This window comes from Octodon degus, unplaced genomic scaffold, assembly GCF_000260255.1.
Source record: "Octodon degus isolate 3935 unplaced genomic scaffold, OctDeg1.0 scaffold00007, whole genome shotgun sequence".
Taxonomy (NCBI): Eukaryota; Metazoa; Chordata; class Mammalia; order Rodentia; family Octodontidae; genus Octodon; species Octodon degus.
The window spans coordinates 15889802-15902996 of record NW_004524583.1 but is presented as its reverse complement, the minus strand read 5'-3'; the positions used below and the strand labels follow the sequence as shown (position 1 = coordinate 15902996).

At 37.7% G+C, this 13195-nt stretch overlaps 1 protein-coding gene across 2 annotated transcripts in view; it reads left to right on the top strand.

The window, feature by feature from the left end:
- The window catches only part of LOC101578562 (putative coiled-coil domain-containing protein 196), a 13767-nt gene extending 3394 nt beyond the window's left edge, over positions 1-10373 (top strand). For both annotated transcript variants that reach the window (XM_023703867.1, XM_023703863.1), the window contains 5 exons: positions 1595-1672; positions 2408-2467; positions 2842-2983; positions 9204-9262; positions 10170-10373. In XM_023703867.1, the coding sequence (XP_023559635.1) occupies positions 1595-1672; positions 2408-2467; positions 2842-2983; positions 9204-9262; positions 10170-10202 (372 nt within the window). In that variant the 3' untranslated portion in view covers positions 10203-10373. The remainder of the gene's footprint in view (positions 1-1594; positions 1673-2407; positions 2468-2841; positions 2984-9203; positions 9263-10169) is intronic.
- The last annotated feature ends 2822 nt before the right edge of the window (positions 10374-13195 follow it).

Below are 13195 nucleotides of genomic sequence, written 5' to 3'. Positions count from 1 at the left end.
ATATATATATATATATATATTCTTGTCCCTGTTCCCCCTTCTGCAACTTGGTTGCTCTGCTTGAATACCTGACATTGGTCACGATGCTTGAACATAGCACAGAATCAACAAATGAAAGTTGAATGAGTGAACTAATGGATATCTAATTCTAATGCCTAATTCAATAATTTCACAACAATCACTTCATTATAATGATGGTTTAGGGCTTTGTTTTTTGGTTGAGAAACCAGGAAAAGAAACTCCTCTGTGGACTATCCCCTGGCACTTCTGTGCTTTTTCATGGACTATGCAACTAGAAGAGTAGATTGTGTCTTGTGATATAAGCAGGTGATATAACCTGCTTTTTCATCTCACCTTTCCAAAAATAAGCAAGATACCTCCAAGTCCTGTACTTTATGCTGAGATATGCTCCTTGTTCTCAGCTGCAGTTAGAGGTTAGTTATGTGAACTACCAGAAATATTAGTTCTTAAGTTCTTGAGGCCTTATGATAGGAAATCCAGCACAATCTAGAGCTCCCAAACTGTTTTTTGTAAGGGATATCCACACAACTTAGCTTGTAATGGACTTTCCTTTTATTTATTTAATTTTATTTATTTTTTGAGAGAGGATCTTACTATGCACTTCAAGCAAGCATTGAACTCACTATGTAGCCCAGGCTAGCTAAGGAAGGGCAGCAATCCTCCTGCCCAAGTGCTGTAGTTAACAGTGTATGCTGCCACATCTGGCTCATCCTGCCCATTCTTGAATAAGGAGAAATGGAAAAGAACACTATGGACAGTGGCTAGGAACATAGGTTTTAGAGCCAGAAAGATCTGGTTAAACTCCAGGTCTGTCACTGTATAATCCTAAATGACTTAACCTTTCCAAGTCTCAATTTCCTCATCTTTGAAAGGAAAATAAAAGAAGTCCTGTGCAAGTAACCTAAAAATGATTATAACATAGTAAAATAGTAAACTATAGTAAGTAGCTTAGTGATTGACATGAACTAAGGGTTCCATTAATAGATTTTATCATTGTAAGGTACCTGTTATGGCTTGTGTCTGTTTGTCCCCACCCCCCAAAGCCTCATATAGTAATGGGGGCAGTCTTCTAGAGGACGTGATTACTTCATAATCCAGTGCTGGGATAACGGGTGTGAGTGCTACACCCACCCTGGGGCAGACACCCTCAATACACCATAATGAAGGGAGAGAGGCTTGCCTCTTCTGCTGCTGCTGCCACTGGTTCCTCCCTTTTTGCTTTTGTTTTGTTTTCTGACACCATAAACTGCTGCCCTCTGCCATGTCCCACTGTGCTTGGAGCCAGCTGGTCATAGACTGAAACCTCCATAAACTGTGAGCTAAATAAACTTTTCCTTCCTTAATTTTGAGACTCAGGTATTTTGTACCAGCAGCGAGAGAAAAGTAACTGAGACAGTAACAAAGGGAAGGTCTCACTATATTCTATATTCCCTTTGGTATGTAGTACAGCTTCCATGTTGGTCCCTGAGAAGTTGCCAACTGGCAGAAACCAAGAACCTTGACTCATACGGGTTTTTCATTTCTCTCATTTTTTCCTTCTAATTTAAAGATTTGCCATAATGTCTCTCCACAGACCTTCGAGACAGAAGAACTTCATGGTCAACAAGAAGCACCACAGATGAAAACCACAGCAGACTTACAGGATGGAACGGTAAGTGTACTGCATGTACTTAGAATGCCAAGTACAGGAAACAGCCTGTTGATCAAGGCTAATTTAGGTAGGCAGACAGGCAGGATCCAGGCTTTTAGGATTTGTTCAATTTATGGTTTCCCAAGAAAACACAATTTTTCATGGTGCTATTCCTTTAGTGCTACTTTCAGCCCAGGTTCCTAAATCCCCCTTGTCATCTGAAAAGCTAAAAATGAATTAGAGATATCATTTACATAGAAAGTAAAAGAGATAAGGAAGGTAGTTTTGTGGAACTTAACGATGACATATTCCTGAACCAAACAGATTTTTATAAGCAATTTGATTCCCCTGGGCTATAGTGTCTGAGGTACTGTGTCATCACAAGTCTCTGGGAAATCATTTTAGCTAGGACAGAGCTAGAAAAGCTACCTCAGAGATGACTGCTCCACGGTAGCTATGCGATATCAGAACACTTGTTAACTTCACTTGCAAAACTGACTTGGGGGTATTTTATTTGCATCTCATTTTCCAATAACTATCTTATTCACAGAAAATGGCCTGTTCATTTACCTTCTAGCTTTGAGGGAGTGGATTTCACAGAGGAAGCAAATTAAGATGATTTTGCAATTGAAGCTAACCTAATAGTGAATCTATGACAGCATAATTTCACTACAAGGTTATTGCAGAAAACTGAGAAAACTGATTTTTTTTTTATCTCAATTTACTTTATCACCCAGAGGCTCTTTCTTCCATCAGGAAAAGAAACAGAGGAAAATGGAATGGGTCAAGTATCAGGAACAAGCCAACAGCCTTCAGGTATTAAAGTCTTCCAAGCCTGGACATGGGATGCAATTTTGCTCATGTAATACAATGTATTATAGTTTAATCCCAATCTCTTCATCTTGGGTTACAAGCTGTTCTGCTAAAAGAAATGTACCATCAGGAGATGGCCTAAGTGATCTATCTCTAGCTTTATCTTAACTGGAATAAATAGTATTTCTTCTTCTGTCCTTGATTTTGTTCTATCAGAAACAGGGTGAGGTGTGTGTGAGGGGGGAGATACTTGCCCAATTTTAAAAGATTGACCATAAGTGGCTTGCTTTTAAACTTCTGCATAACAATCTTTCAGGTAACAGTGAATTTAAGAAGCTAATATTACCTGACTAGTTTTGAAAAATGTTCCCTTTCAGAGTGACTTTCATGGAAAAGTGATTGAATTGAGAATTGAAGCCCTGAAGAACTTCCAGAAGGCTAGTGACCTGAAATTATCACTGTATTTACAGCAGAATTTTAAGCCAAAGCAAGTATTGTTAAATCTTCCAAGGTCCCAAGGTAAGTAGAATAACATCTGTACACAGTTTGAGGTTTTGTTTTGTTAACAGTGGAGAATCCATTGATTGTAATACAATGCCTAGCACATAGAAAGTTAAATGTTAGTGGTGTAATCATAAAAGTTTTCATTATCATGATTAGTAGAAGTAGCAAAAGCTCTTATACTAAGGAATTCTCCTTGAAGGAAATTAGGCTTACCTTTGTAAAGATAAAGTAATATATCTGGTACTTAGCATATATAAATGATAACAGAGTTCACATGAAATATTAGTTTCATCTCATCTTTCACTTTTCTATGAACTGGAGTTGTTTCATTTCATGTACCTTATTGTAGTAGACTACTACTTCAGAGCAGAAGATTAGGGGATAGACATCGAATTGGACAGCACAAAGAAAGAAAAACCATGGAATGAAACCAGAAGCAATAGAAAGTCGTTAAGATACAAATTAAAAAGAGGAGCATTGGGGAGCTAGCTCGGGGATCTAAGGGTGTGCTTAGCAAGGACAAGGACCCGGGTTCGATCCCTGGTAATGCATGCTGTGCTGGCCCCTACCACATGTTGTGCTTGCCCCGAAAGCCCAGGCATACCCTGATGGCCTATGAAACCAGGCATGGTGGTGCTATAATCCCAGCACTGGGGAGGTTGAGAGAGGAGGATCACTATGAGTCTGAGCTACATAGTGAGACCCTATACGAAATAAATAAATAAACAAATAAATAAATCTTTTTTAAAAAGACGGAGGGACAGAGGGTTATGAAGAGGTAGTTTATCTCATTAAAAAAAAAAGCTAAAATAATCCAAGGGATCAATATAAAGATCCAGAAGTTTTTAAATTCCAGATTTAAGCCCAGATTAGTATAGAGTGAAGGATTCCATTAAACTTGAATGCATCCACAAATTTCTTCCCTTGCTGGCAGAATATGGGCTCAATTTAACTAGGATGACCCACCCACAGATTAACACCTTTTTCTTCTTGTCTTGTTTTATAATCCTAAAGAACTAAAAGATAGGGCTTTACCTGGTATACACCTATAATCCCAGCACTCCAGGAAGAAGCTGAGGTAGGAGGATCACAAGACCCAGCAAGATGCTGTCTCAAAATAAAAAATAAAAAAGACTGTAGATGGGACTATAGATCAGCCCAAAGGTCTTTAGTTCAATCTCTGGTATGAGAAAAGTAAATAAATAAAACAAAAATAAATACAAAGAGAAAGGAAGAAAAAATACAATATCATTCAGCTACCACAAACTAACATAGCTGACTCACCAGCCCATGATTTCTTATGTATTCACGCAGCATTGGTCATGCAACGATTGCATTTTCTACACATATATTCAAAACTTCAGGGTTTGTTTGAGCCCAAGTGTATCTGTAAACTAATAGAGTGCTAAATATTTGCTTATTTTATAATCTCTAGAGTTTGATTATTAAAATGAATATTAGCGATCATGATGGAAGAATTTTAAAAGAAATCATACTAAGAGATTATTATCAACAATGGTATGACGGATACACTGTGATTTGGTGGTGTGTAGTGTTTCTTTTTTTTTTCTTTTTGTGGAACCAGGGATTGAACTAAGACCCTTGCACTTGCCAGGGAAGCACTTACTCTACTGAGCCATCTCTCCAGCCCCTTGTTTCTTGACTTTATATGCTGCTTGGACTATTGTTTTTTCAATTTTTGCTCTTTAGAGTAACTTCTTTTTCCGTAAATGCATTCTTCAAAAATAAAATGTACATTATTATTTTAAATGAAAAAAACCAGTATAGTTTCCCATACTGAGAGAATAAACTTAATAAGCATATAAAAACCAAAATTTTAATGTTCTAACAAGAAAGGCAAGCCTGAGGCCTGTTTGATTTTCAAAGATGAGATGCCAGACAGAATTTTAAAGAAAACGAGCATCAAAATTGGTACTTTCTCCTTGATGCCATCAAATTTTAAAAGTATCAAAAAGGGAATCATTTTTCCTCTGTAATTTACAGTTTCAATACCATCTCAATTTATCCAAGTTGTACCTAAAATCACCTCACCATATTTTGAGAAGTTATAATTTATTGAAAAAAAAGCACTGGATTTAGAGTCAGATATATGAGTTGGAGGCCCTGCTCTGGAAGCTACCAATTATGTGACCTGATCAAATCATTTAATTTCAGGTTTTTCTATGACTAAAACAACCAGAGGGCCGGTGAGATAGCTCAGCGGACTAAGCGCCTGTTTAGGCAAGCACAGGGACCATGTCCAATCCCGCATACCATATGTGGCTCTGGTCCCGCCCCCGGGCACCCAGAGCCCACTACAGAGACCAGGCATGGTGCCCCAGGCCTGTAATCTCAGTGCTAGGGAGGCTGAAAACAGAAGGATTACTTGAGTCTGAGCTGTGTAGTGATGCCCTATACAAAATACATTAAAAATAGTAGGGTTTTTTGTTTGTTTGTTTGTTTTATTGGTGGAACTGGGGATTGAACTCAGGCCCTTGTGCTTGCCAGGGAAGTGCTTACTCCACTACTCCACTGAGCCATTTCCCCATCCCTTTAAAATACATTAAAAACAAACAAACAAAAATACAGCATTTTATTGAGCATGTTAAAAACTTTCCAGTTTTTATAACTTTTACTGTGATTCTATGCAACACAAATTACAGAACAAGAAACAGTCAGAGAAACTAGGCTTAGTCCATATGCAAAGCTTAGTTGTTCTAGACTATGCCATATAATGGCAGTGTTGAAGTACAGGATTCCTCATGCCTTTTCAAGCCCTAAAAGCTGTGATTTATATCAAACTTATCAGCTATTGAAGGTATTATCCCCTGCTGATGAAGAACAATTTTCCCTCCCCAAAGGTTATAATTTTTTCCACAGCAAAGAAAACGTGGTTACAAAATGGATTGAGATACATGTAGTTCGGCATTTCTCCAGCAGGTGGCACCAGCCACATCTAGGCTTCAAGTCTACCTTAAAAAGTAATTCAAGAACCCTGAAGGGGCTGTGAAACAGGCTGATTTCTATTACCCTTAGGTCAAAATGTGTCACATTTATATACTCAATTTAAAAAGAAAAAAAAAATCCCCCTATGTATGATTTATGTCATGCTCTATGGCACCAAGATATACTACTGACAGCCTTGATTAAATTATATACCATCTAATCCATATAATACTTTTATTATTCTACTCCCTGAGCTTCAGGAATCTCCACTCCAAAAACAATCATGGCCATTTCCTCCAGTATTCTGTTTCTCTCCACCATAGGATAAACTGGGCGATTAGGTGATTTAAGTAAAAATGGGAAATTGCACAGGGATTGAGTTTAAGTACTTAATAGTGCTCTAAATTTTTTTTTCCTTCAATTTCAAAAGAAGTGAATTTATAAACCTGTTTTAGAGAACAGGTGATATGCAATTTTGGACACAGCTACCAGCAAATCGGGATATAGGCCTTTCAGTCCAAGGCATTTCCCAGTTAGAAGGAGGTTCTACCCTGATGGTCTCAGCCAAGAATCCCTCCTCCCCATGCCACGTGCTGGTTGGCTGAGTTGCAGTGGTGTGATTTACTTGTTTGGCAAATATTACTGACTGTTATAATTCAAGCAAGCTCTGCTTAAGAATTCTGCTTAGGCCTGAATATAGCCTTACCACTGAGAGTCTTCTCTGCCTAGCGTATCTGCATCACCTAGTCTTCTAAAAGAAATACTTTTCTGTTTATACTGGGGGTGGGGAGAAATCCTTTTTTTGGATCTTTCCAGAAACAAGTCACATTTAAGGAGCCCTTTCCTACTGATATAAAATTATAGTTTGACTCAGGGACAACAGGCACAGTCACCTATCTTAGAGAGCACATGCACCAAGCAATGTCTAAATTCAGCTGAATTTCTCTGTATATCTGCTAGTGTCTAAAGATGAAATTTAACTTCAGTAATAATATAACTTGTAATAAGTAAGACACTTGATTTTGACAACCTTCTTTCATGTCCCCAAGTCTGGGCATTTTCTTTAGCTCCTTGAAAAAACAAAAAGTTCTTTGGAGAAGAACCTGAGGGTTGGGTGTGGATATTATGTTTCACTCAGGAATTTAGATGAAAGCCCCTAGAGGGGAAGTGAATACTCTTGACATGTTATTTAATCAGTAATCCTCTGCTCTGAAAGGAAGCCATTCTTCCCACCTTTGACATTAAATTCTCTTTACTATTACTCTTCCTGATAGCCGCAATACACTTTAGCAGATGCTTCTGAAAGAAAAATAGTAGCATTAAGCTAAAACGTTGAAAGTCAGGGGCAGAAAATCACAGCTACCTTCACTCTGGGTCCTCAATAAGTAGTTTTACTCTCAAGTACAGGATTTTATGTTCTTAGGCAACTTGAACCCACTGAATTTTAAAGTTGTAGGATTAGTACTTTACAAGACTTTCTTTCTTTCTTTCTTTCTTCCTTTCTTTCTTTCTTTCTTTCTTTCTTTCTTTCTTTCTTTCTTTCTTTCTTTCTTTCTTTCTTTCTTTCTTTCTTTCATTAGCTCAGCCCACCCTGAGGGTGGGGCTGGCGCAGCATGTGGTTCCTGTGATGGAACCTTGGTCCCCTGAACCTAAGCTTGCCTAAGCAGGTGCTTTAGAGCACTGGGCTACCTCGATGGCCCTAGCCTAATTTCTAAGTTAGGTCGTTATTTGCTTCTCATAGAGCCTCACACAAGTCCAGGGAGAAACTAGAAGCCTTTTTTCCTCCTAAATATAAATTTTGAAGCTTTAATGTCTAAACTGCCTCCTCATTAATATCAGAATTATTTTAGTATTTTAGTGCCGTCAATAAATTCTTCTTATCTGCACTGCACACTCAGGACAGAGGATGTCTAGGATGGGGGAATCATATTTAATAAAAAGATACTATTTGGTTAAATTTCAATTTCAGAGAAACAGTAGTTTTGGTATCAGTGTGTTCTAAATATTACATGGGACATACTGATACTGACAACTATTGGTGTTTATTGAAATTTGAATTTAACAGTCTTATACTTTAGCCTGGTAACTGCAGCCTAGGTGAACAGTCTACTTAGCACCTTACAATTCTCTCTTACTCCGTTATCATCTCTCTTCTCCCTCTTAGCCTGTGCCAAATCTTTCTCCCTGTCTTCCTATCTCTTCCCCCATCCTCACCTTTATCTTTTGCTTTCTACTAATCAGAATTGATCTTTCTCATAAAACAGATGTCTGGGTTATTTAAGTGTAGATATGGCATTTATCATTTCACATCCTCATTTAAGTGGTATATTAGAATTCTAGTACACTTTGTAGGGGCTGGGGAGATAGCTCAGTGGTCTAAGTGTATGCCTGACAAGTACAAGGACCTGGATCCAATGTGGCCCTGGAACCCTGGGATGTGCCATGCCGGGCCGGTGTGGTGGTGCACACCTATAATCCAGCGCTGGGGAGGTTGAGACAAGAGGATCACTATGAGTCTAAGCTGCATAGTGAGACCCTGACCAAATAAGTAAATAAATAAAAGATTAAAAAGAATTTTTAAAAAGTACACTTTGTAGACTCAAGTTGTTCTTTTTTGCATGTAGTGCTCAAATGCTTCCCCCACACAAGGGCATAAGTTTTCAACAGAAAATAAAAGGACCACTTTAAAATCATGCTTCATTTTCTAAAACAATTAGAAAATTTATATTAGTCTTTCCTACAATAAGACAATTAGGTATTTTGATGGATGCTAGTAGTTTTATTTTAAATTAAAAAATGGAAATTATATAGAATTTCAAAACAAGATAGGAAATTAACAAGGGTTATTATATTGCATAGTTATGTCGAGTAGTTGGTCAGACTACCAGATATAGACATGCAAAATTGTTCAAAACAATGTAAGTACAAACTGCTCCTTTCAGTGAATAGAAATTAGTAGTAAAATTATCTTAGCTACTGTATATATTCCTCCCTTTTCTTCGTTCTCTTCTTTCCCAGTTATTCTTTCCTCTTAGAGTAGTTTCTTTCCCTTTCACAATGTCTATTATAACTTTTGGATTGTACTCTTTCAGTTTCATACCCTAGGGAGAGGATGCGTGAGAGTCTGGTTTGTTTCACTTATGAGTATGGTCTTTAGTTGTATTCATTTACCTATAAAAGCCTTGAGTTGGTCTTTCTTTATAGCCAAGCAGTGGATGTTAGTAGTTTCACAACTCAATATGTACATTCTTTTCTCAAAAGAAGCTCTTATTTTCCTGTTTTCCATCAGGTACTACAGACACCACAACTATGAGCAAAACATGTTTTGACAGAAATAAACCCAATATGGTAAGAATGACTTTTTAAAAAAATTCCCTATCTTAAAGGATTGAATAGTTGATAAAGATTCTTGTAATGTGTCTTTTTCGGGGGGGGGTACTGTTGGGGATTGCTAACCAGCCCAAGCAAGGGCCATGCTAGATAAGAGCTTTACTGGACCTTTTCCCCCCAAACCAGACCTAATCCAGAAAATAATTAGCCTTGAAAACTAGACATCAAAAATGCCAGCAGTAATCTGCTGACAGGTGAAGCAAGGCTAGTTTTCTTTTCTTTTCTTTTCTTTTCTTTCTTTCTTTCTTTCTTTCTTTCTTTCTTTCTTTCTTTCTTTCTTTTCTTTCTTTCTTTCTTTCTCTTTCCTTCCTTCCTTCCTTCCTTCCTTCCTTCATTCCCTCTCTCCCTCCCTCCCTCCCTCTCTCCCTCTCCTTCCTTTCTTTTCTTTCTTCATTTTATGTATTTGGTACAGGGTCTCTTCACTACGCAGATTGGACTCAGTTTTCAGCTTCCCCAGTCCTGGGATTGTAGGTGCACACAACCACACCTGGAATTGGTCACCAGCTCAGCATGCCGCAGGGGCGGGGCTGGCACAGTGTGGGACCAGGATCAAACCCTGGTCCATGAGCTTGCCAAAGCAGGCACTTAGTCCATTGAACTATCTCGCCAGCCCTGATCTCTAGTTTTCAAGACTGATTACTTTCCAGCTATTTTTGGGTACAAAGCTCACCCTAAGGTCTTCAACGAAGTTTTTTTTCTTTTGGTACTTGGGATCAAACTTAGGACCTTGCGCTTGCCAGGCAGGTATTTATACTGCTGAGCTATATCCCCAGTCCTGGAGTTGTAAACATGCATCCTAATTTAATAATTTTTAGAAGATCTACACTCATTGTTTGAGCTGTCTTTTTTCCTTTTTCTTTTTTAGAAAATTCTGGAATCAAATGCCTGCACAGAATAAGAAGCTAAAGAAAGTGTGGTGATCTAGGAGGGAGGCACGTTTTTACGAGGTCACTCTCAGATGAAACTCAGAATGATTAGAAGGATTTCACTCCATGTGCTTTGGACAGATTTAGAGACTAGACAACCATTTGTGTTACTTAAAATCTCTCAAACCATTGTTTTAGTGCTGTTTTCCTCTCTCCCCCATTAATCTGGGTGCAAATGTTAGATGGCTGGCCTTAAGTGTGTCAAGAATTTAGTCATTGAGGGATTGTAAATAGCCCTGATTACTTTGTTCGCTTTTGGATTTGAGATGACTGGATTCAAAACACACTATATGTAATTAAATTTATAAACGGTTCTTCCTTACCTATGAAGTATTTTATCTGGGGCAGATTCACTGTTGGCAAATTAGTATCTACAAAATAAAGAAAATTATATTCTCTAGCTACTCCTACTCTCACCAACTACATCCAATTGCCCTGTTGATTCTCCCTCCTTGCAATTTGTTCTTGAATATCTCCCCCTTTCCCAGAGCCACTGATGAAGCTCAGGCCCTCTTCTTCTTTTATCATAGCCTTTTAAGTGGTCTCCTTGCTATCAGTCCCCTTAATCCATTTTCTGCAGTGCTCCTGAAGATGTTCTAAAAAGAACATGTCACTCCCCTACTGTTTTTCTCACCAACTTTTATCAAGTCTAAATTCCTTTGCAGACCATAGATGATCTGCCTCCCCACCTTCCTCCCTGGACTAATCTTTCATTGTCCCCCTCCCTTCGTATACCCTATACTGAACTAACTGTACATACTGTGTCCCTGATGTATCATGACTTTTATTATCTCCATGCACAAAGTTGGAAGATTTGTCTCCTTTCCTGTTTGACCATTGCCTATTTTTCTTAAGAACTCAGTTTAGTGCCCTTTGATCCCAGTTATTTTCAAGTTTGTGTATTAAATCCCCTTATGAGCTTTAAAAAAATAGCATTTCCCTGGGTCCTTCCCCAGATCATTTAAATTGTGATCTCTGAGGGATAAGGATCTATAGTTTTTAAAAGCCTCCCAGGAAATTCTAGGATGAGCCAAGTTTGGAGTCACTGCTCTAAACTCTTTCTTCTATCATAGCATTTAATTGCAATTTTCTATTTACTCAGCTCTGTCCCTAACCAGATGGTAAGCTCTTTGAGGCACAAGCCTATGTCTTGTTTATCTTTTTATTTTAACCAACCAACCCCATGCTTGGGTGTTTAGTAGAGGCTTGGTAAACAATATTAAATTAGATATTTAATTAGTGAGTCTCAGTCTTGATGCACTGTGTGGTATAAAATATTGACTTATATTATCATTCCTGAGATCTCCTTTTACTCTGATTGAGTTGCCTTTAATTTTCTATCTCATGTCAATATAGGAAAAGTGGTCAAAAATGCTTCATTGTCCTTAGAAACTCCTTATCCTCATCCCTTGTCATTTTGGTAATGAACAAAGTAAATTCAATTCAAAATCTGTTTTTCCCCTATGGTGCAATTTAAATCCTTACTGCGCATTTTAAGGATAAATATTTTAAGTGTTGCTTTTGACAGCAGAAAATTTATAGGAAATGACAGAATTTTATCAGTATAAGGAACTTTACATAAGTTACAGCTCTTTCACTTTACACAAGAAAAAACTAGTCCCACAGGTAATTTGAGTCAGATCTAGTTGCCAAAGCCTGGGAATTATTACTGCTATTCCAGTTTAATTCATATCTTTCTTCTCTTGACCACAAAAATAACAGTCTCCAATACCCTGAAATGATTAGTTCTTGACTTAGTTATCTGATCATACAATTGATATTGTTTCAAGAAAGCTGCCTCTGTTGATATGACCCTGGGAGACTTTTTTTTTTTTTTTTCCAGGGATTGAACTCAGGACTTTGCACTTGCCAGACAGATACTTATTCCAGTGAGCTATCTCCCTGGCCCAAACCAGTCCTGAGATTTTCCAAATCAATTTGATTACACAAAGAGATGAGAAAAAAAGAAAACAAAATTCAATTTAGTTACATTCTCTTAATGAACAGAGGGATTTGTTCTAATAGTGTTTGTAAATAGGATATCATGTCTGCATCTTGTACAGCAAATAACCACTAGGAAAAGAGTATACAACGTGTTAATTATTGAAACTGTCCTACCAATTTGACTTGAAACTGTCTCATTGCTATTTGTTTCTCAATAAAATTATGGAAAAAAAACTAAAGCACTGTTAACACTATGCCAAATATGTTTCTAGTATAATAAATCACTGTAACAATGTCAAAAATACATTTATTTCTCACTGCAAATAAATAAAATAAAATTCGACTGTGCCAATGACTATCTTGAACTAGGTGCTTAACATAGGGCCTTAGATTCCTAATGTAAGATTAGATTAAGAGCACCATTTAAATGTTTTAAAAAACTTTAACCACTACAGTGAGTTTAGAATAATATAGAATACTCATTCTTTGTTGTTGTTAAATAGGGCATGAAGTAAGCTAGTTTACTTGCTACCAGGGGTTTATAATTTCTCTAAAAAAGAATCATGTTATCCTGTTATGGTTTGTATCTAGATGTGCCTTAAGGTGGGGCCCTTTGGATGTGGCTGAATCTAGAGTGTGTGAATATGTATTAAGGTTGTGTGGCTTGCAGTCTGAATGGAGGCTCATTGCTCCTGGTTGCCTCACCTGCCGTGCCATGGACTGGTTCTCCTCTGCCAGGCCCCTCTGCCATGGTGTCCTGCCCTGTAGTTATGGAATGAAACCTTTCCTCCTTTAACTTGCAAGTGTTGGGCATGGTGTCTCAGTGGTGAGAAAAGATAGCCCTAAAGTAGAGAAATAATTTCACTGTCAGTTAAGCTTATCATTGCTCCTTCAAATGTTCCAAAACTTTCAACTTCAAATATACAAAACCAAAATATTATAGCCTTTAATCACACTTTGCTTTTAAGATTTCATACTTGATTCCGATTTTTACCAATAACAATTCAAAGCTGTTGCTTAG